The 24,158-nt window shown below is 41.0% G+C and overlaps 1 protein-coding gene across 4 annotated transcripts in view; it reads left to right on the forward strand.

Annotated features, from left to right (window-relative positions):
• The window catches only part of LOC124279343 (glycine receptor subunit alphaZ1-like), a 132,436-nt gene that overhangs the window by 26,615 nt on the left and 81,663 nt on the right, over positions 1 to 24,158 (forward strand). For all 4 annotated transcript variants that reach the window (XM_046715178.1, XM_046715170.1, XM_046715165.1 and 1 more), the window contains exons 3-4: positions 3,017 to 3,105; positions 4,362 to 4,429. In XM_046715178.1, the coding sequence (XP_046571134.1) occupies positions 3,017 to 3,105; positions 4,362 to 4,429 (157 nt within the window). The remainder of the gene's footprint in view (positions 1 to 3,016; positions 3,106 to 4,361; positions 4,430 to 24,158) is intronic.

A 24,158-nucleotide genomic window follows, 5' to 3' on the forward strand; every position in this document is an offset into this window, starting at 1 on the left:
AATTTGTTTTGAATTTCTAAAACTTAAAGCCATTTTCATTGGCCCATTTTTGTATTTTATCAAGAGTTGTATCTGCCTTTCCATTGCGTGCATATTTTTACCACGGTATGAAATATTGAAATCATCAACGAAAAAAGGGTCCCATCAACACAACTGTTTAAAACGTTAGTGAGGTTGTTAATTTTGATGCTGAAAAGTATGATAGACACGATGCTGCCTTGAGGGACGCCCTGATCTTGGTGGAAATAATCAGTGTGGAACCCACTCTTACTTGAAACTGGCTGATGTTTAATAACTGAGATATGAACGGAGGTAGTCTACCCCTCAATCCAAATTCAGACAAATTTTTTAAGATACCATGTTTCCACGTTGTATCATATGCTTTAAAATATCGAAAAAGATAGATACGGTATATTTTTGGTGACAATAGAATTTTTGATAAATGATTCCAAACGCACCAAATGGTCAATGGTAGTTAGGTTTTTTCCGAAACCACATTGGATGTCTCTAAGGAGGTTATTGGTCTCCAACTATCTGCCTCTAAAGGAGAGGTAACCTTTGGTTTGGGGTTAGGCAATTGCTCATGCTGCTTTAGACTCTGTAGTTTCTCTTCTTTCCTTTTTGGGTGTTACGTTTCTGTTTCTGGCTTTGGCAATGGTTCTGGTGTTTGTGATTCAGAAGTTTTAACTTTTGGTTTTGAAGATGAAGTGGCTGAGATGGGCTGAGAAGATTTGACCCATGTTAGATCGGTCTGCCACGCAGTAGTGATAGTAGGACGGGACACAGCAAACGAGTAGGAGATAGTTGAAGAAGATGCAGTTAGGCGTGCAACCCCCTTCTTAGCTTTATGAAAGGAGACATTTTCTCTGTGTTTGATCTTTATGATCTCTGATTCGCGTTGCCACGCGGGACAATATTTGGAAGAGGCCATATCGTTATCACCACAGTTTGCACACTTCACTTCCATAGTACAGTCATTGCTCTCATGCTTGTCATCACAGTAACAAACGGTAGCAAAAGAACGACAGTACCTGGATCCATGTCCAAACTTTTGGCAGTTGTAGCACCCGAGTGGATTAGGTACATACATCTCCACACCAATAACCAGCTCTAATTGAGTCGGGAATCTTCGATCGGGCCAACGTAAAGAGATAGGTCTTTGTTGATTGAACTACACCGTCTTTCTTGATAGTGAATCTGGCTGTGAGGGACAGGTATATAGCGAACTTGACATGAAATGCTGCAGCTGTCTACCAGATTAACGGTCAGGATGGTTCTGTCCATGACAATCAAATGGAGACGTACTGAAATCGGAGGTTAGCAATACCAGATTGGCCCGTGAGCGGCAGCCTTCTGTGCATGGGTCTGCAAGTTAGTTTGGTTTTGGCAGAAAATCAGTTAACATTTTGAAAATGTCCAAACGTGTAATACCAAATTTAGTGTAAACATTCACAGGGCAAGGAGTGACCAGCCAATTGCCAGTTCCGTCATCCTCAACCACCGACACAGGGACGCAACCCACGGCAAACAGGTTGCCCAATTTGGTCGCCTCCTATGACCAGCAATGGCGTGCTAAGGGGCCTATTCTACCACGGGCCCATACTGGGGAAAAGCTATTAGCGTTATCCAGTATACACCACGAGGAGGTTGCTCTTCACGGATGTCCATCATGATCCGATTTTGATCGAATGTTTTATGCTGAAGTTACAGGTAATAATACTATTGCATCTCAAGTACACTGTCGTTAGACTCCCCATTGTTCTCGGTGCCCTTGGTTTGGTATCTCCTGATCTCTTGGTGCAGATCAGGAGAGAGCCCGGGTTCACAGACCTTCTGACACTCTGGGTAATGCAGAAGGCTGCAGTGTTGGGGAGTCTACATGTTCTCCGGAAAGTTGATGGTGGGTTCGACTAGGCAGCATTTCCTGGGAGAAGTCCCATTCGCTGTCTGGGCTGCGTGTAGAGAGGGCAAGGGCCCTGAGCTGATGATGAGCCTTACCAGCCTGACTATGCCAGGTACACCCGAACAGTCTCTGCTGCATACTATCTTTAATCTGTAAAACATAATAATTTTTAAAGCTTCTAATATCCACCATAGAGATGCTTAGTGGCACTGTTACAATATTGGGGAAGGAAATAGTTCATACAGGTTTTACAGAAAGGCAGCAGTGAACAGATGTTTTTTTTGCAGACATTTATAAGGTACTTTCGCTGAAGTGTTCCTGATTTTGGATTCTTTGTATTTTCTTGGGTGATTTAGTGGAGAGGTTGGGATGTAGGGAGTTACAGTAGTCAGGTTTCAATGCGATCTTCAAGTCGATGTAGGAGTAAGGTATGATCTATGGTATCGATAGGTGAAGGAGCACAAGCGCTGTCACCTTCTTTTGGCCCATACTGACAAAGAGATGTCGTTGCGGATTCGCACCAAAGCTGGAACGATTCTGTGAGGTGGTTTTACCTCAAGTTGCGCCTTCAGTTTAGCAGCTTTCACTTTCTCTAAACATTTAGATATAAATGAAAAGTTGGACGGAAATTTTTCAAATTGTTTCCATCAGCTCCAGGTTTCTTTAGAACTGGCGTAAACACTTGGAACATTACCAGAGAAGAGAGTTCATAATGTCCCAGACTGCAGGTGCTAAATGGTGTAGCACAGACTAGACTTGAACAGCCAGGTACGAATGCGATCCAGTGGGGAAGATTTAGATGGCGCATTTTTCATGATATCCAGTACAAGCTGGACAGAAAGGTGTCCGAAGCTTTCAAACACATGACCAGAGTACCTGCTCCCATCAGAGCAGAACTAGTTTGAGTGTATCCTGTATCAAGATTGGTTCTTATCCGATGTATCTTGTCCCGAAATAATGTAGCAAAGTTGTTAGCCAGAACAGTTGGAGCACAATGCTCGGGGAGCTTGTGTTCAGAGGTCCCTTTAGAAGTTCGTTCAACAGTTTGAACAGTTCTTTTGTGTTGTTCCTATTTTTGGTTATACAGTCTACCTTCCTATGTTCTCCTTTCAGACGCGAGTTGATAAGTTTCCTTCTCAACCAAACAGAAGCTAATGACAAAAAGGCGTATGACCCACGTGTTCCCCCAGAATATGAAAAAGGTAAGTTCAATTCCCTTGTTTATTTGCTGTGAATGTTCAACGCATAAAAACTAATGGATGGGTTTAAAGTGACCAGTTTAAGGGGATTCGGGTGGGTGGCAATTCCTGTACCTTGCCTGTAGACCTTACTATTTGCCTTCTTGTTTTCAGGAATTCTCAGCTAAAGGATAGTGGTGGATATGGGAGAAATAGATTTGGATTTAATGAAATTTATCTGGGGCTATTTTATTACAGGTGTGAAGTTCGTAATAATGGAGTAATTTACGGGGGTAAAGCTAGTGCAGAAGTAATAATGGTGCGTTACAGGGATAAAGTTAGAGAGATGTTTAGTAATAATGTATTAGAGGGAGTAAAGCTCGTGCAGTTGTAGTATCGGTGTATTTCAAAGTACAAGTTAGAAGGGTGGATAGTAATGGTGTATCATAGGTACAAAGTTAGAGAGGTGGTAGTAATGGTGTATTACTGGTACAAAGTTAGAGAGGTGGATAGTAATGGTGTATTACTGGTACAAAAGGTAGAGGGGTGGATAGTAATGGTGTGTTAATTGTACAAAGTTAGAGGGGTGGTTAGTAATGGTTTATTATAGGTACAAAGTTAGAGGGGTGGATAGTAATGGTGTATTACTGGTACAAAGTTAGAGGGGTGGGTAGTAATGGTGTATTCTAGGTACAAAGTTAGAGGGGTGGATAGTTATGGTGTTTTGCAAGAATAAAGTTAGATTAGTGGATAGTAATCGCGTATTATAGGTTCAAAGTTAGAGAGGTGGATAGTAATGGTGTATTCTAGGTACAAAATTAGATTGGTTGTTAGTAATGGTGTATTACTGGTACAAAAGTTAGATTAGTGGATAGTAATGATGTATTACTTGCACAAAAGTTAGATGGGTGGATAGTTATGGTGTATTACTGGTACAAAAGTTAGATGGGTGGATAGTTATGGTGTATTATAGGTACAAAGATAGAGGGGTGGATAGTAATGGTGTATTATAGGTACAAAGTTAGATTTGTGGTTAGTAATGGCGTATTACAGGTATAAAGTTAGTTAGATTGGTGGTTAGCAATGGTGTATTATGGGGGGTAAACATAGTGCAGTTGTAATAATGGTGTATTACAGGTATAAAGTTAGATGCAATACCAGGACAGCACTTTAAATATTGAGTCGGGAGCAAACAAACAAGTGAATGACATTTGGTCAACCTTCACATGATAAACTTTGTCACATGTAATGAAAATAAACTTTCTTCAATTGTGTTTCAGATGTCCCCACAAATGTGACAATAAAGCTGTTTCTCTTGAGCTTTGACTCTGTGAGTGAAACCACAATGGTAAGTGTGATTTAACCAACATATATGTCTAAGCCAATGATGCTTCAACATGAATACCTGGTTCTTATACCGTTTGCTGAAAGTTGTTAATTTGTTAGATCAAAATATCCCCAAATGAATAGTGTTTTGACTGGACTGAGTGCTGGCCAATATTAAGGTGGTTATTTTCTCCTGTAGGAGGTACTTGGTAACAATACAAACCGTGTGTGCTCTTGCGCCGCATCCTGAAACACCGAACGATTTCCATGTTGGCATTAAAATGGGAGCACGTATCCCTCCAGGATGGTGTCACATTAGTGTTCTGCCAGTCACAGTGATGGTACCCAACCATTACTGAGCCATTACTGAGCCATCCCGAAAACAATCATTCTCTCTAATGTTAAAGGCATGAAAACAATAATTCCATCAATGCCGCATTCAATCTCTTTTGTGTCTGCTGAAGTGAACCTTGATTCATCTGAGAACATAACAGCTGCCAAACAATGATTGATCCAGTGGTGCCTTTCTTGACACCAGTGACATCATGCAGTAATGTGATGGACCGTCAATCCATAGTGTATAGCATGGACGTCAGGCATGCACGTTCCATCCGTGTAGCCAATTACGAATCAACTATCCATTCACTCTGTAGATCTGTGAAGGTCTTCTCCAAGGCACTTCAGTTATATAACACAGTTGTTCTAATGAAACAATCGTGTGGGCGTTGGTAGACCAGATCAATGTCCTTCGTCAATGAGGGTTAAAGTGTTCGCTCATCACGCCGAACTCCGGTTTCGATTCCCCACATGGGTACAATGTCATAAGCCTATTTCTGGTGTCCCCTGCCATGATTTGGCTGGGATATTGCTAAACGTGTGTAAAACTAAACTCACTCACTCACTCACTCACTGTCATCAATGTTATTTGTCAATGTCATGATGATAATCTGTTACTGATTGTGAGATGTCAAGAGCCCAAAAATTTGCATGAAATTGTCTATTGAATACTGATTTTCTCAATCCACCAACAATAATACAGCTTGGTTCCAAAAATAATATCACCCCAAATCGAGTATCCCCTTCTGTTTTTAATAGCACAGATCCAAGTGACACTGGTGCCTTTTTGCAAGAAGATGCAATCTTCAACTAAATTATTCAGTCATTGAGAAAAATCTTGCTCTGTTGCTAGCTTTGAAACACACTTATCAAAATCCAGTGATTCATTTTATCTCCTTCTGTCCAAATCTTTAACTTTTGCTTTAAGAAATCAATGATTTGATTTAGATTTTCTTCTCTATTCTTCTCTATTTTCTTTGGATGTTTACCAAAGGTCCATCCATAGACACATCTTTCTTTTCCGATTGCTTTAATTTGAAATGGGATTTCTTTTTCATGACTTTGATTATTACTGCTTTTAGTTCTTTATCTTTGAAAACTGAATTGTGATCCTATCGTCTTCCATTAGCCACAGTTAATGTCATGCAAAGAACAGTTTGTATTAAGAGCAATATTTATTCACTTTATCAAGTAGATTCTGTAGCAGTTATAATATCAGACATAAGCATACAAAACATTACAAAATTACATTTCTTAATGTATTTCTATGAAATATATTGTTGTCTAATTTCATTATATAATGTAAATTTGAAAATAACATGGAATTCATCTTCATTTACATTTAAGTTGCACAATCAACAAATCCTATCTTCTTTAGGTGTACTATTTCTACGTCCGATATCTACCTGTAATTGGGCACCTCTTAGTAAAGCTAAGTATCGTCTCAAATTTGAATGTTAAAGAATGATAAAGAAATATAAAGAACAAGTGTCGTATCAAGTACTCTCAGTTAAAATTTAATGCCACTCTTGTACAGAAACATCGTTTAGTCTCATCTTTATCTCGTTCAAAAATAATTGACAATGTCCAATTTCTTGATATAACCATGCGTATCCGATACTAAGCTTAAATAATGATTCTCTAATACCCAGCTAACTCTTTTTTTGTATATCTAAACAAAATATCATATAATAAGCTTTTTAGTAAGTCTATTATCTGTCATGTGTAGTAAGGATAACCAATAGCTAATGCATCTAATAAATGTTTCTACATAAATTAGGAATCTGCCACACTCACCAGTAGCCAGTACATTTGGTGTATTACTCGGTACTCCTAAGAATCTTTTACAGGTTGTTATTTGTATCCGTTCATAGACTTCATACTTTTGATATCCCCACAATTCTGCGCCGTACATACAGATAGGTTTTATCTTTGTGTCTTGACTAGAAGGCACTATTCGATTTGATTCAGTTTGACAGCTGTTTAATTACATCACTTTTACACACAGTACATCGAACAAGGACTAGGAATTGACATAAACAACGGTAAAGGAACATTAAAACGAAATAGGATTTAAAATTATCCCCGAAAGTCTGGCAATTCTGGCAGCAGCACCAGCATCGTCACTGGTCTGTGGTACTTGTCTCCCCCAGATACGCGTACGACAGCAGACCGGATTTTCTGCCATCAGGGCTAGGGTAGACTTCAACAATCCTTCCAACAGGCCACTGTCCTCGGACCTGTTGGCTATCAGCGATCAGAACAGGGTCTCAAACTTTGAGTTCAAGTCCATCTTTGTACCACTTATCTCTCAGCTGCAGACTGGGCAAGTAGAACTAGATAAACGTCTTCCAGAAGTGATCAGCTACAGTCTGGCAGTGTCGCCAGCGGCTCTTCCCTAGTTTCTGCTCAGCAGGGTAGACCACTTGGGGAAGGGACGGACTTGGCCTCCCAATTAGCAGTGAGAACGGAGTAACAGGGTCAACATCGGAGACATCACTTGATACATAGCCAAGGGGTTTAGAGTTCAGTATTGCTTCAACTTCAACCAACACAGTCCCTAGTGTGTTTTCGTGCACTGCTTCAAGACCTAGAACACTACGACGTTCATGTTTCACAGATCTTATTTCTCGTTCCCAGGTACCACCAAAATGAGGAGCATATGGTGGATTGAATTTGAATCTGCTGTTTGGAGAGACACTCGGCCAGGTCTGGATTCATGGATTGGAACGCTTCAGACAGTTCCCTTTCACCACCTTTGAAGTTCGTTCCACAGTCATACAGGATTTCATGGGGTTTACCTCTTCGGGAGATGAAACGACGAAGAGCCATCAGGAATGCATCCGTGTCCATGGATTCCAGCAGATCCAGATGAACGGCTCTGGTTGTGAGACACTTGAAGATCACTCCGAATCGTTTCTATCTTTGGCGGCCAATTTTAATGTACATTGGCCGAAAACAATCTACTCCGGTGAAATAGAAAGGAGGCTTGAAGAGCCGTAGTCTCGCAGGGGATGGATCAGCCATCTTTGGAACCTCAGGATTGGCCCTCCAGCGTTGGCAATCATAACACTGTCGTCGCAGTTCAGTGAACACGCGTTCGGAGCCATAATGATGAAGCTTCACATCATAGTGTCTGATCAAGAGCTTAGTGAGAGGGTCTTTAGGATCCAAAACAATTGGACGGATGGAGGGAATGTGACTTGAGTTCCTCAACCTTCGCCCTACTCGAATAAGACCTGTTTCTGGCTCATACTACGGACTCAGTTGCACCATTCTGCTGGAGGAACTGAGAGGCTTCCCAGTTGAGAGTGCAATGTGCTCCTCAGGGAAGGATTCTTTCTGTATCTTGCGAAAAAGTTCATGCTCAAGGTCACGGGTGGCAAGTCTGGAGCAGCCGCTCCATGAGAGGTACACATATTGGATCTGAGTGAGTCAACAGAGGAGTCCCAGGCTTCATGAGATGACATATCAGAAAACATGGTAGCTATACCACAGAAGGTCTTCTTCAGTTCATTTGGGGTTTCCACAAACTTCGCTTTTCATAGTGGCCACTGTTCAGGGGGATCAGAGAGGAAAAATCGGCCATGTCTCCATCTAGACTTTGTGGAAGACTTAATGTGAGCCCACGAGTGATGGGTTTGTCAGCGGGTTTGTCTCTGGTACTAACATATCTCCAGCTGTGTTCTCAGTTATGTTTTGGATCGCTGCCACTCTACACTCTAATGCCCACAAATACTTTGTACCTGCAGGAATCTGACTTGAGCCAGGAGAGAACAGTTGTTGAGACACTCCACAGAGTAACACTAGTGATTGGTAGAGTTAGCTCATTGGTCAAAGTTACACTCAGCTGAGCACCTAGTAATGCTGCAGAGAATTCAAGGCGCGGAATGGAAAGGCACTTCTTTGGAGCAACTCGACTCCGAGCTGACATGAAGGCGATACTACTCTCGCCATCTTCATTAATTCTCAGATACGCTACAGCTCCATACACCTTCTGAGAGGCGTCACAAAAGATGTGCAACTGCAGAATGGCAGCTTGAATGGATCGGGGGTGGTAACATCTCGCGAGATGAATCGTGGACATTTCACAGAGTTCTGATTCTCAAGTGTTCCAATCTTGTAGAATATGACCAGGTTCTATCGGTTCATCCCATTGACGTTTCTTTATCCAGAGCTCTCGGACCAGCACTTTGGCTCTGGATTGGTGGGGCGAGAGATAGCCAAGTGGATCATACTGGCTGGCAAAGTTCCTGTAGACAACTTTCATTGTCAGCCGAAGGTATGAGATTGGCTGGTACTTGTAAGAGATCTCATCTTCAACACAGTTCCAACTGAGACAGAGGGGTTATTCCTTTGGGTCTTCATTCTCTGGTGCAAGCCATAGCTCACAGCTCTCAGACTAAGCATTGGCTGGAAGATTTCTGATGACCTCTTCGCTGTTATTGGCCCACTGACGCACGTTGAAACCTCCAATGGCAAGTTTTCTCATTTTGGATTCAGTAACATTTGAAACACTTTCCAAGCAGTTGTCTACATAAAAGGATTGGAGAATCGATTCAGCAACTTCTGGATACTCAGTTTAAATGTCAATGGCATGTGTCCTCAGAGCAAAGGTTGCGCAGCATTGACTGCAGGTTGTTCCAAATGGTAACACTTTCCATTCATAAATGTCTGGTTCACGGTCCCACTGGAGGTTGTGCTATAGGAAACGCAACAGACATCTGTCTTCAGGCAGTAATCTTATCTGATGAAAATTTGCTGGGATATCTCCTGATATGGCAACTGGCTTCTGGCAAAATCGCAAGAAGACCCCTAGCATCGAGGAACAGAGGTTTGGTCCAGGAAGCTGGTGATTGTTCAGGGCCTGTCCAGAATACTCATATGAGCAGTTAAAGATGTCGGATGACAAGATGAGGAATGAACCATGATTCAGTGGTTGAAGCAGCTTCACATTCACTGATGATCTGCACATAATCTTTGTCTACAAGTTCTTGGATCTTCTAGTTGTGGATATCAGCCAGATCTGGATCACGGCAGAGACGTTTCTCCACAGAGCGAAGACTTCCCACCACAGATTCTTTTTCAGCATGAAGAGGAGAGCAAACTGGCTTCCTAAGGAGTGGAATGGCATAATGGTCGGTTTCCTTATCACTGACCTTCACAGTCTTTGATTACAAGATGTCCTGCAAAACTGTCCAGCTTGGATCGAGTCACAGCTTTGGATGTGAAGGGAATCACCTCAGCTTTCCATAGTTTCACAACATCATTCATAAGTTGAGTAGAGGGGTTTGGAACAGAAGTAAGGAGACAGCAGTCACGGTTTGCTGACGTAATGTCTTTGGTAACAGCAACTGGTGCATTTGATGGGCCAAAACTGATCGGAGTTCGTGGTAATATCAAATCTGCATGGTCAGAAACGATCAGAATCAAGGGCTTTGCCTCATGAATGTCATGCAGAACAGCATCTTGCAGATGAGCATATTCCCTCTGGAAGGATTTGACTGTGTAGGAATATGTTGTATATGGGCCTGTGGCCTACATACGAATAAAAATACTTGACTTGACTTGAATACTCTGACAGTGCAAGCTGATCAGAGACAAACGCTTTGCGAATTGAATACTTGCAGGTGAGGGTCGTCTCAACGTGAGATAGTAAGGTTTACAGAATGTCAAACGCAGTAGAATGGCTCCATTCGGATCGCAGTCAGTAGAATGTCATCTGGTTCAGTGTTAAGATCAAGCTGTCTGACAGCGGGCATCATGATCATTGTCCTCATTGATCCATCATCCAATTCTGCATAGGTTTCAAGAGGTTGTCCACTAGGTTCACTCAAGATGACTGGCACAACTTTCAGGATCACTCTGTAGGATTGAGAGGGCTGGTCGAGGTAGAGAGGTGGCTGGTTCATAGAAAATGACTGAATTGAACTTTGTTGGATGGTGTCATGTAAAATGATAAGATGCATCTTTTGGCAAATGTTGCAGGGCTTCTTGAGATTACAGTCATTAGGTTTATCTCCCACACTTCCAACACCTTTTTTCCCTTTATCCATGCGATCACTTCATCAACCTTCAATCTCTTGAAACTGTTACAGAAACTGATGTGATGATGTTCGCTGTTACAGAAGGCACAGTAGGATTTGTAAGTTGTTTTTCCACCTGTATGAACAACAGGTTCAGGTCTTGCATGACTGGACATAGTTACAGTGTTGACAGAGACAGGATGATTTGGTCGTTGTGACCTTGTAGGTCTGGATCCGCGGTCACGATTCATCTGGGATCGAGTATCAGAGTTTACAGAGCTGACAGCCTGCTGGGCAATGAGACTAGCTCTGGAGCCAAGCGTTCAGTTGTATCAAAGTGTAGATAGATTGTGCTTCATGGGTAAGAATACTATAATTGAGACAGTACTCAATGAAACTAGTTTGGAAATGAAAGGGCAGTTTGGTCAATAATTTGTCAACATGAGACCAACATCTCAATTCAACACTTGATTCGCCTTCAATACATGCCAATATCCCCACAAGAGATTGCACCGATAGTGCAAAGTTGTCGAGAGCAGCATGGTCGCCGGATTTCACGAATGGCATGGAGTTCAATTCTCCTAAAACCAGCTGGCGAGGACGACCATATTTCTCATTTAGGGCTTTCAGCACCATGGTATACGGCGTTGCATGACACAGACAGGCACAGGCTAGCTTCTTGGCATTCCCGCCAAAGTGATCCATCAATATTTGATACTTGTGCTTCTCATTCAAATGAGGGTGACAGTCAATGAGGTTTTCAAATGACATCTCCAATAGTCTGAGATCCTTCTCATTATCAGTATCAACTGTTGGTAAACTTGGTCTTGGTAGACCAAATGAGGAGGAAATGAGAAGTTCTGAGAGACCAGTGTTGGTGTTGGTGCAGTCGGTAGGTTGGTCATCACAGGTTGAATAGCATGATGGGCAGTAGTTTGCCTCTTGGTGGTACGGTTGGAAGGGTCCGCGCTGAGGAGGGCAAGCTTACTTGAACTGTAGGTCGAGTATCTGTGCTGGACGTAGTGAGGATATTACACATCATCTGTGTCGTAGCACTTGCAGGTGTGGCACTGGTGGTTTGGTAAGTAGAGGTAGAAGGCAATGATGTTGTCGGAGACGAAGAAGTGGCGTTAGGAGGTTGTGGTTTTGTATGAGGAGTCGATGTAGTTGATATCAACATTGACTCTATCATATTAGACTCGTTCAGTTCATCTTGGGCTTGTCTAAGTTCACGAGCACGACACATTTCTGTTTGTAATTTTTCCCTTTCTTTGAGAACACGACGAGTAGTCTCTTGTGCTTTAAAGGCTTCATCGTCAAGCTGATTTATCTTTTCATCAGCAAGTTCGTCCTCCTTTTGCCTAATCATGAGTTCTTGCAATTTCCTTTTTTCTCTTTGAATTCGCTTTATGTGAGATAATTGCTCATCTGATAATCCTGAACGTGCGGGGAGACGACTGAAAATAGAAATTTTACTTTGCCGACTTCGTACATATCCACAACAAGACCCCCTGAAATGATTTTATGGGCGCTTCAATTTTTACCACAGTTCGGTCGCACGGTTCTGAAAGCACGTTTGATACGTTCAGTTCATAATCTGAGAGAGATAATCAGGCGGTCGCCTCTCTCTAGAAGACTTCCTAGGTTCACTGGGATCACTCATTTCGTGTGACAATTACACAGTGGCGTATATTTCAACAGTTCAAAAGTACATAATGTTCAACGTGAGGGTGTGAGGTACTCTAAGTAGGTCATACTCACAACACGATGCTGAAATTCGGCTCAGACAGCTGTCAATATCTGCCTCGCGGGACCATGTCTGGAAAGAGTTCCTTACATACTTTTCATTACTTGTATATCTTTGTATTGCATGAACAAATTAGGTGGGGGTACTTAAGGAACTCTTATCCCATGCCTTGAATAGAAGGCTCTATTCGATTTGATTCAGTTTGACAGCTGTTTAATTACATCATTTTTACACACAGTACATCGAACAAGGTTCTTCGCGGATCGGAGCACATGGTTCAGTGGAATGACATGGATTACAACAATAGAAAATAGGACTAGGATTGGACATTAGAAAACGGAAAAGGAACATTAAAACGAAATAGGATTTAAAATTATACCCGAAACTCTGGAACACTTCCTGACACGTTAGGACACTTCGTATCGAATATTTTAACCTTGTTCATGCCACATGGGAACATGTCATAAAATGCTTTGTAACAAATGATGTAGTTATAAAATGGCAAAAGAAATGTTATCACGATAGCAGGAATTTAGGTCAAACTTTTGAATTGAAGTTAGATGTTCCCATCGACAGGATCACCGTTAAAGTCAATATATTCACATCATCTGCACTAATAGATAAGAAAAACAACGAATGATCTGTTCAAGTCTCTCTTTCGAATAAGATATTTTGTCCTTTTTGATAAAGCCAATGAATTTATTTATATCATTGAATTTTCTGTCCCTTTTGACAGCAATGTGATTGGCAAGATTCAGGAAAAGCATGCTAAATATGCGACCTCGCCTTTGAAATGTCTTGTTGCATCCCAGGTACACTGTCGTCAGGCTCCCCATTGTTCTTGGTGCCCTTGGTTTGGTGCCCGGGTTCTCCACCGGGAGCACAGCCCTTCCATATAGGTTGCTCAGTGTACAGTAGATATAGAAAATAGAAAAAGTCATCCAGAATAGCTAGTCAAATGCTTGCTTGAAAAGGTGTGTCTTTAAAGGGCCACTGATCCAGAGCAATTTCCGTGGACTGGTTGTTGCTTTTGTTATTGTTTTTCTTCAGTGAGTACCCGGATGATATCCAAGAATTCATGACTGGTTCGTTACTTCTGCTGTGCCACCCTCATGCTCAAGTGATAGTATAAGTATAGACTGATCAACAAAGATGAAATCTTTTTTACTCGATAATCTTATGTTGATTTTGTTGTAAAATTATGTAGACTTTGATGAATAATTTGGTTTCTTATAAAAAAAATATTCACTTTGATAAAAATGCTGATTTTGATGTAAAAATTTGATTTCATAGTAATGTTGACTTTATAATAATGTTAACGTAAATGGATGTAGAATTTGATTTAAGAAATAGTTTGACCTTGAACTTGGTGAGAAGCCTGATATAATAGCATTGTTTTGAAAGTATGGCTAACTAAGTACATGGGGAGTTTTGGTGAGAGTAGTGAGCTTGGGTTCACTACTAGTCAATCTGAATGTTGTATTAAATGGCATTATTTTGATATTAAATGAAATCATTTTAAGTTTAACCATCTGCCAGTTGTAAAAAATGTTAGGACTGAAATAACAAAGTCAATGTACGTCTTTATATTTTGTCTTATAATCCTAACTAGTTTACTATCATATTTGTATGCATTTTGAAACTTAATACGATCTGCTTATACTTAGTGAATTTATAGCATGATTGTAATATCTAGACTTTTTATAGAGTGCCATATTTCACACACACGCCCTGAGTGCGACCTAGTGTATGTTGTCTGTCTCATTGCACTTCGCGGCAAAAAAAAATGATTCTGTTGAATGCCATAACAAATAAATAAAAACTATTATTAAAATTAAAACAGACTAAAGTTATAGCAACACGACCAGGCTATTACCTTGTTTGGGGAATGTATCCATCAATATCCACATGAAGGAATGAGATGCCATTCATCTGCAGCTGACAAAGTATCCTGTTCAATGTCATGTGTCTTTCAACAGTCTAATATGTGAAAAAGTGATCTATTGTTTCAGGTTTTTCACATTGGTGTATAGTCCCATTGGTCACCCAAGATAGCACACCTGGCAACTAATTGCATGATGTCCGCCATTCTTTACAAAAATAATTTAGTTAGCCAATAATGAGCAATCAATCAATGTGTTGGCAGTTAATCCTTTGATGGAAGGACGTTGTTTTTACGCAGGCACTTTACGACAGGGTGTATTCAGTATAGACGAGTGAATCTACATACATAAACACTACCTTTTGACAAATCCGCCGTGCAGGATAAAAGCAATTAATCAATCAGCGTGTTATCGGTTAATCCTTTGATCGATGTTTGTTTTGTAACTCAGCTGACAATTCCTCTTGCTGCACTTCCATGCGCATATTACATACGATGTAATACATTTGCCACATGAGCCCTCAATTTATAATGATGAGTATTTACTCCAGACACAAGAAATGTCAAATGGGAACCTTTGTCGGGTAATCTGAGTGGTGTTATCACTAATGATACCTGTTATAAATTCATTAACTGACCATCAAGTGAATGATGACAAATAACATGTGTAGGTTTACCACCAAACAAGGGTTACAGCAAGAGAGTAGTAATCGGCATCTGATGGGCATCCACCCTTCCTAATGTCTCACTGATTAGGTTGAAGAAATTCTGCCAAGGTGGTCAGTAGCCCAATCCCCGTGTCCGTCACGCTCGAGGGAGCAGGGGCTGACCAGTTTGCAGCTAGTTTTCGTAATAAGACTGATGGCGAGAAACATTAATCGCTCAGGATCAATGCCCCTTTAAGAGTCTTAAAATGAGATTTGTCAGAGACAGTCCTTACAGGGAAGAGAAAGATCGTTCCACAGTAGAGGAGCTGAGGTTCGATCATCCATTGATGTTTCATGATTGGGATTGACAGGCGAAGATAGTCGACAGAACGGAAGGTATGGGTTGGTTGGTACATGCTGACAAGACTTCTGAGATAGTGACACGATGATTCATCATAACCACAGTTTTAGGCTAGAAGAAGTATCTTGTACTGAATCCTGAAATTCATGGGCAATCAGTGGAGGGCCTTCATGATAGGTGTTAAATGCTAAGTTCGCGGTGTGCGTGTTACAACTCTTGCTGCTGCATTCTGGATTCGCTGTACCTTTGTGATCAGAGATGAAGGAAAATGGAAGAAAAGGGAGTTATCCAAGGGGGTAATCCAGTCGTGATGTGATGAGAGTCTGCATAAGAAGTTTTGTCGTTTCTTTGTCAAGAAGATGGCGGATTTTACTGATGTTGTGAAAGTGGAAGAAGCAAGTTTTGCTCAAGTTCTTGCCATTTTTTTCAAGGGACATGCTGGATTGAAATATGATTCCAAGATTTCCTAAATATGGAGTGGTTCTGACATTGCCGTTGCCAATGTTAAGTGACATACCTGCAGGCACTTTCAAAAGCTGCTGTTTAGAACCAAGTAGTAGAAATTCTGTTTTACTGTCATTAAATTAGCGAAACTTGACAGTCATTCAGGATCTAACCTCCCTCACCCAGTCTTCAATTTGACTGATTCCAGTAGCGGTTTCAGATGGCTTTATAGATATGTAGATCTAATTGTTGTCAGCATAGAGATGAAACATCAAACCGTATTTCCTGGTTATATCACCTTTTGGAAGGATATATATGCAGAAAAGCAACGGACCCAGAACTGAACCTTGCGGAACACCAACGTTAACTATTGTCGGAAGTGAGGTAATGTCGCCAATCTTGGCAACCTGAGTTCTGGCTGACAGATAGGATTTGATCCAAGAAAGAGCCTTTCCTGTAACACCGAGTCTTTCCTCCAAGTGAGAAAGCAGTATCATGTGGTCTAGGGAGTCGAAGGCTGATCATAAATCAAGAAGGACCAGCAGGGTTACATTCTGCTGGTCCATTGCCCTCATGACATCGTTATGAATAGGAACAAGTGCAGTCTATGTGCTATGTTTTGATTTGTAAGCACTCTTGAAGGGTTCAAGCAGGTTGTTATTGAGAAGGTGTTCTTCAAGCCTTCGTGAAACAATTTTCTCCAAACATTTTGAAATGAAAGACATATTAGATACTGGCCGGTAGTTTTTGAACTCTTCCGATTTTTAATTGGCCTTTTTAATGAGAGGGGTGACGACTGACTGTTTGAAAACTTTGGTAACCGTGGCATCCCTCAGTTGGATAATGGACTGATGAGAGAATCAAAGCTTGCTTTACATAGCCATGTTGTTATGGCTTCCAGGCTAGAAGTTGCTTTTGCTTTGGATATAACCTGCATTATTTCTTCCGGATAGGTTAAGGAGAGTTCAGACAAATATGTACTGCTGAAACATTAATCATTGAAAACCTGATTCTGCAGAGTAGTCTAATGTCAGGTTATCGGCGTATATCCCATAACTTGGCGTTGAAAAGACCCGGCAAATCTATTGGCTAGTGTACTATTTGTATCCAGCTTCAAGAGACTGTTCAACAAGGAATATATGACAACGGAACAGGGACGAATGACAACAGAACTAGACTTCAGGGGAGCATGCTTATCCAATATTCGTGATAAGCAAGTAGTTAACACATCAGTCTGATCATCAACTCCCCAAGAATCAAGGAATGTGACTGTAGCAGCTCAGAAGATTCAGTGTCATTAGAAAACTGTCTAATGTCTATATTTCAAGTCTTCCTGTGGCTAATTTCTTTTCTCACTTGCTTAGGTGTTGTAAGTTTGACAGAACACTGAATAAGTGAATGATCAGATATCTGTTTGTCACTTACATCAACGACATCCAGAATAACTATCCTTGGTTATGACTAGTTGTGTATGACTTGACCGATGAGTTGGACCAGACACGTGCTGTAGGAGATTGAAAGATGTCACATAAGGATTTTGCAAAGGGGTCAGACACAGAATCAACATGCATATTGAACTCCCCCATTAGAACCAGATGACCAGGTGACAAGGCTGGACTAACATTCAGGAATACTTGCCACATGATTTTAGTCGCTGAAATTTTGGGAAGAAAACCCATTCCAGTTGCGTTATATACCCATCATCGTAATTTATGTGATCGTTTAACAACTATATACTGAGTCAAAAAAGAAACTTCACATTCTTTTTTCAGGGCACTACAAAAGAACAAGAGATGGTAAGATGGTTAAATTGTTTTTATTTCATTGCTGAGATCTGTGTGATGTACTCGATTCACTGACAGTGCCATAATCAGTTCCATTAGGCTACACCGCCGTTCCAAAACATGGGTATACAGAATGTCAAGTCACAAGAATAAAAATGCGAAATTTCTCAGTTCAATATCGTGTATGGCCGCCCCGCGCATTCACCACTGCCAAACACCGTCTCCTCATCGACTGCCTGATGCTTGTGAACACGTGGTTGGGGATTCTGCGCCATTGCTCTTGCAAGGCAGCGCCAAGTTCCTGCAAATTCTGAGGTTGGTTCCTAAGACCACGAAGCCTTCTCCCAAGTGCATCCCAAACGTGCTCTATTGGAATAAGGTCAGGGGACCTCGATGGCCAGTCCATGACGTTGATTCCAGCGTTTTGAAGGAAATTTCGTGTCAACAGCGCGGTATGCGGCCGAGCATTATCATGCTGGAACTGTAGACCTGGGCCATGAGCCGCAATGAAAGGACAGAGTTCAGGGGTGAGCACCTGGTCGCGGTAAGCAGCAGCTGTGAGGTTTCCACGGATGACCAGAAGTCGGGAACGGTTGCTCCCACAGAAAGCACCCCACACCATGCAACTTCCGCCCCCGAATCTGTCGACTTCCTGTACACAACATTGGGCATACCGTTCACGACGTCGTCTCCAGACTCTATGCCTGCCGTCCGCGAATCTGAGGGTAAACCTTGATTCATCGCTAAAGACGACTCGATTCCAGTCTCTCTGGGTCCATCGGAGGTGACGTTGAGCCCACAGCAGACGTTGACGTTGATGAAACGGCGTCAATATTGGCCCACGATATGGACGTCGAGAATGGAGATTGGCAGCCCGCAACCGATTTCGAATGGTCTGTGAGGACAGTCGACCTCTAAACATCTCAGCCCTGGTTCATGTAGCCGGCAGAAATCTGTCACGTCGGTGACGTAGGACGATTTGACGGTCTTCTGCTCGTGACGTCACACGTGGACGACCCGACCTTGGGCGATCAGAAGTGGTGCCAGTTTGTTGTAGACGACCTCGCAAGTCATACACAGTACGATGGCTGCATCCCATTGCTCTTGCGACGTCAATAACTGATCTTCCCGCTTGCAACATGCCAACGGCACGTGCCGTTCACGTTGCACATTTGACAATCCTGGCATTTGAAGTACCGTTAGAACTGTGGTATAAAAGTGTTTTTTTCAATTTTTGAGGCCAATGCGAACACGTGCATATGAAGAAAACTTCGATGCAAAGATCACGTGATCGACTGCACGTGCAAAACCTGATTTGGCACTAACGTCATTTGCACGACGAATGGATGGGTTTGAGTGGGTTTTGCTAACGTTTTTCTAGAGTCGAAAGATAGGGATCCCATTTCGGATACATAGATGTATCATCGGAGAAAAATTATTCATTATTTTTCAAATTACATTTTGTGAAGTTTCTTTTTTGACTCAGTATATTTCATTACCTAGCTCTTCCGGCAACATTCCTGCATCATCGATTTATGCGTTAAAGAAAGTTTTGTTCACTAAGTTTCAAAGAAATAAAAGATGTGTAACAAAAATATCGTTTTGTTTCATTTTCATGATGATCCTGCCAATGTTCCCATATGGGAACATACCTGTATCTCTGGACCCGTTCGAGATATCAGTATGAAATTTCGGGTTTTCTTAGTTACATTATGAGACTCTCCTGTAAATTTGAAGTGTTTCTGACAATGGGATCAAGTACCGGTATGATAAAGGTTAAAGTACAACTCATAAGATAGATTGTCTTGCGATTTCATTGACCTCAGTAACTCATATAGTGCAGCTTTACCCTTAATACAAACACTTTGGACAGATATTTGCATGCTTGGATTGAATGTAAACAAACCCCAAGATATTTATATCGTGGACCTCTTTTGACTATGTCATTTCCAAAGTACCATTTTTCACTTTTTCGTAGACCATGTTTTCTAAACACGACAATGTTAGTTTTTTTGCAAGATAACTTGCAGTTTCCATTTTATACAATAAGCATTCAACGTATCGAGGTGTCTTTCTAGACCAATAACTGTATCTGAAAAGAGTGTTATATCATCCGCCAAAGGTAAAATGAGAAGTTCTATATATTCCGGGAATAGCTGTATCCCTCTGTGACCACTGATCTCAAGAGTATATATCATTTCGTTTATATATCAGGACAACAACAAGGAGCTCAAGACATACCCTTGGTGTAGTCCAATGGATGATTCAAATACGTCTGAGAAAGAATCATTAGACTTTACTTTTATTTTTCACTCTTTCCTAAATAGCCCGTAAAGCACTCAAATGTTTCCTGATAGCCCTATCTATTTAGTAATATAAAGTAAACGTTTTCTAACAATAGACTCATACGCTTTACGGATATCTATAAATGCTACATAGAATCTACCCTTCCGTTTAGATAAATATTTTTTAAATAAGAGCATTTAATACAAAAATATTGTATGTTGTTGAGTAACCTTCCCGAAAACCTGCCTGTTCTTCTGATACTTTTACAAGCTGTTTTACCCTTGACGTCAGTCTCTGATTAAGAATCGATGTATATATCTTACCAAGCACACTCATTAACGTTATTCCCCAATAGTTGTCAGGATTCATTCTATCAACAGATTTATAAATATGTAGTATGTCGCCCCTATAAACATCATCCGTAGCTTTGATCTGGTTGCACATGATTATACTTGCACAGAATGCTTCCAGAATTCCATTGAAGAACACACTACAAATCACTGGTCTGTAAACAAGCTCCATCGATGGTGCCCACGTCGTTTACGGCGTGTCGATTTGTTTATGTCGTCTTTGATGTTTAAGCACCCTATTCTGCTTCTCCGTACCTAAAAAGACTCCCATCGTTGAAATGAAGTGAATTCCTTGTTTTGAGGACTACACAATAACACAAATTCAGATTATTTCCCTTTCAGTGGCCGTGAGCTGAACATGTATTTCCATTACCGACGCATGCGCTTTCCCTCATAGTAATATAGCTTAAATATTCCCCTTGCTCATTCTCACCAGTCATGAGCTAATCAACAGTTAAATGACGATATTCGTCTTCGCTCCTTAGTGTGAATTTAAACCAAGAAGGTACACGAACCATGGTATCAACCAAAGTGGAAGGATCCGATGAACGGAAAAACCTTTGTCCCACAGGATACAGTCTTGTTCGAAAGTGATGATGACATTTGTCCGTCTTGTACGCATACTAATGCCATTACAGGATTCCATTTTCACCACACTGTCCAATGTATTTCGAAGTTCAATAAATATCTTGTCCGATAATAGTTTCACAGGTCTGCCTGAATTCCCCAAATGTATTTGAATGAACAAGACAAGTTGCCTCAATTTGGTGGGTACTCGCGCCCATTTATTTTTCGAACTTCCGACACAAACCTACACAAACAGTAGTTCAGTTCAATGTCATTGAGCACTCCAATTTATGGTGATTGGTGCCAGTCCATGTGTATTTCTTTGTATAATATTTCGGTTTCTGCTCATACTCAGATGGGCCGAGTTTCAAATATACTAAACTCAGTCAGTCAGTCATACTCCGTGTTTCAAATATACTTTATGCCCAACTTAACGAGCTCTTCGTTCGTTCTGGAAGTTTACTTTTAGACAAATTGGCTATTTCGTCTATCTTCGAAGTAGAAAAATCGTTCACTTGGTAAAGAATTGTTCGACGTACTTTAGAAACATTGAAATAGCCAGTTGTATCAATATTTATCAAATCTGATAACATCGTTGTAATATGGCAACCGATTTACCTTATTTTGCAATTGTTCCATTGCATCATAGCTACTACTGATCAGTGCATCGTCACTTGAATTAAATATATTTTGTGTGGACAAAATGCTTCGGGATGAGGAAATTCGTTCGTTCGACTCGGTATCCAACATGACTACACTGGAGCACATGTGAATGTCGAATGCACTGGCGGGAAAAGCATATGCACATCGTGCTTTGCGTTTTTTATGGTTTTCATTAAGGGCCCAAATCGTTGGTTTACCAGCCACTGAATGTGATTAAAATATGACATTGCCCGCATTCTTGCTATTAATTCAATAGTTCTCGTTTAGGGCTCTGTTAAAAGTTCAATGAGACCCAAAAGGCATCTATACATTATATGCATTCAATTGTCATAGGAATCGACAAAATAGTTCCAAATGTGTTATTAAATGTATCCATAAATATATGATTCTAGTGAAAGATTTGTATAGGATAGGCCATTCTTTAATTAAGTGAAAGCACTCAGACTTTGGCCTCTAATGGTTGAAATTGTTAGTTAGAGCACATTAAGCGAAGCTTGGTCTCTAATGGGCACGATCAAAATGTCGGGTTGAAATTGTTAGTAATTATAAGAGCACTCTTCGCTTCGCTCATTGTGATCTAAGTAACAACCATCAGAGACCAAGTCCTCGTGCTCTAATTTATACTTCAACCGGATTCTTGGGGTAAGCCAGAGGAATAAATCTAGACCCGCCACGGAGACACGTACATCGTCATGCCTTTGTTAGAAATTACAGATTAAAATAAGAGTGCAAGTTAAGATGTCTGACTCCATGGTCGTTTTGGCTTTAGCACCAAAGTACTAGATTAGCTATTATGCCTTCAACAATTTGCCTTTTTACTTCTTCACCAGTTTTTCCATCCAAAGAATATTGTTTCAATATTCAAAGTTCTGTTTTGACAAATACTTTTGCGCCGTATTATCACCGCTAACAGCATTTACCTTACTGATGGTAAAATTTGAGGCAACACCTAATTGAACATGATGTAAATGAAACCATTCAAATGAATACATTGAATGAATAACAGTTTTCCGTGGCCTGCATGTTCGTCTTTCCAGTTCAGAAAACAATATGCACGTGCATTACATGTTTTTGTGCATTAATATGTTGTTTCGAGAGTAGTACTGTGTGTGTTGATGATTTAGTTATATGGCTCGCAACCCGTTATCTGAGGCCACAAAATGGCAAATTGTGGGCATGAGAGAAGCTGGCATGTTCTTGCGATAGATTGCAAGACGCGTTAACGTCTGTCACAGCGTCATCGGCAAGTTGCTGAAAAGACACACCGCAGGACAGCTGAAGTCAAGGCTACCGCTGGTCGAGGTCGACTCAAAAAGACCGATTTGGTGGATGATAGACGGCTGCTACGAATGGCACATCAGGAACCATTTTGGTTTTCGAATCAATTCCGTCAATGGTGGCATCAAACGACGGGAGCGAATGTGTCACTCCAGCTGGTCAACGCTGAATGCAGAGACGTATGGCTGTGACATCATAGAGAACACTCTGCTTCCTTTTCTGCATGTCAATCCTCATGTTGCGTACATCTACGAGGACGACAATGCACGCTAGGATCATTACCGACCTTAAGGGGCAGCATAACGTTGAATTGTTCGACTGGCCAGGTGTAAGTCCAGATCTTAATCCGATCGAACACGTGTCGTGCGCGATTGGTAGGCGTATTTCCGCCAGGAACCAGCCCGTGGCCAACATTCGAGAACTCAGGCAGGCCCTGCTAGACGCATGGAACAATCTACCCCTGCTTTTTTTCGTAAACTCATGCTATCGATTAGAAGAGACGCTGTCAAGAGGTCATACAGGGTCATGGCAGATACACGCACTACTGATATTGATTCAAATGTTAATTTCAGTGGATTCCATTTCAAGAAGTTCTATTGTTCCACAAAACATTACAGATATTACAAGATGAAGACATTTTTTTGGTCAAATGTGAATACCTTTTGGTTTGTCCATTTTTGGTGAATTTACCACTATATTTCTTCAATGGAATAAATGATCTTGATTTCATAAACATACTGTTTTGTGTCGCTGCAGTTACTATCCAGATAGTGTAGAATGTATTCACATACCATTTTTGAAGTTCACGTTCCATTTTCCATACCAAACATGCATCTGTAAGCTTTCGTAGCTTCAAATTTTAGGTGTTGCTTCAAATTGTACCATCTGTATATATACCCAATTTAATTAAATGTGAATAAAAAACAGACCCTGACAGCTTCTCGGCATTCCACTTTCTGTTTATAGCAGAAGCAGTCATTCATTTTCTACCACTGTTTTGATATATAGGGAAAAACATACCTTTCTTAACCTTTCTTATGAATATTGATTGTATATATCTTTGTTTTGTAGGACCTTCTCTGATGTTATGCTTAACTTTTATATGAAGAATACTGCTTCAAAGTGTTCAACATTAAAACGCTAAAACTCAATAAATTAGCTTTTCTGATAAATTACCACCATTTCGGGGATTGGTCTGCTCCGTTCGGCTTCAAAATAACAATAAGTCACAAAAGTTGATGGGGCACTGATCTAGAGCAATTTCCCGGGACCTGAATAGGATGACAGGAGGAAGAATACTGGTCGGTGTCGGCGCTGAGTTTTGAACCTGTTTCCTTCTCTCTGGACCAGAGTGGTTGTACGTTCCATTGCAACTAAAGC

Source organism: Haliotis rubra, unplaced genomic scaffold, assembly GCF_003918875.1.
Source record: "Haliotis rubra isolate DU_JTF1 unplaced genomic scaffold, ASM391887v1 Scf1069, whole genome shotgun sequence".
Lineage (NCBI taxonomy): Eukaryota > Metazoa > Mollusca > Gastropoda > Lepetellida > Haliotidae > Haliotis > Haliotis rubra.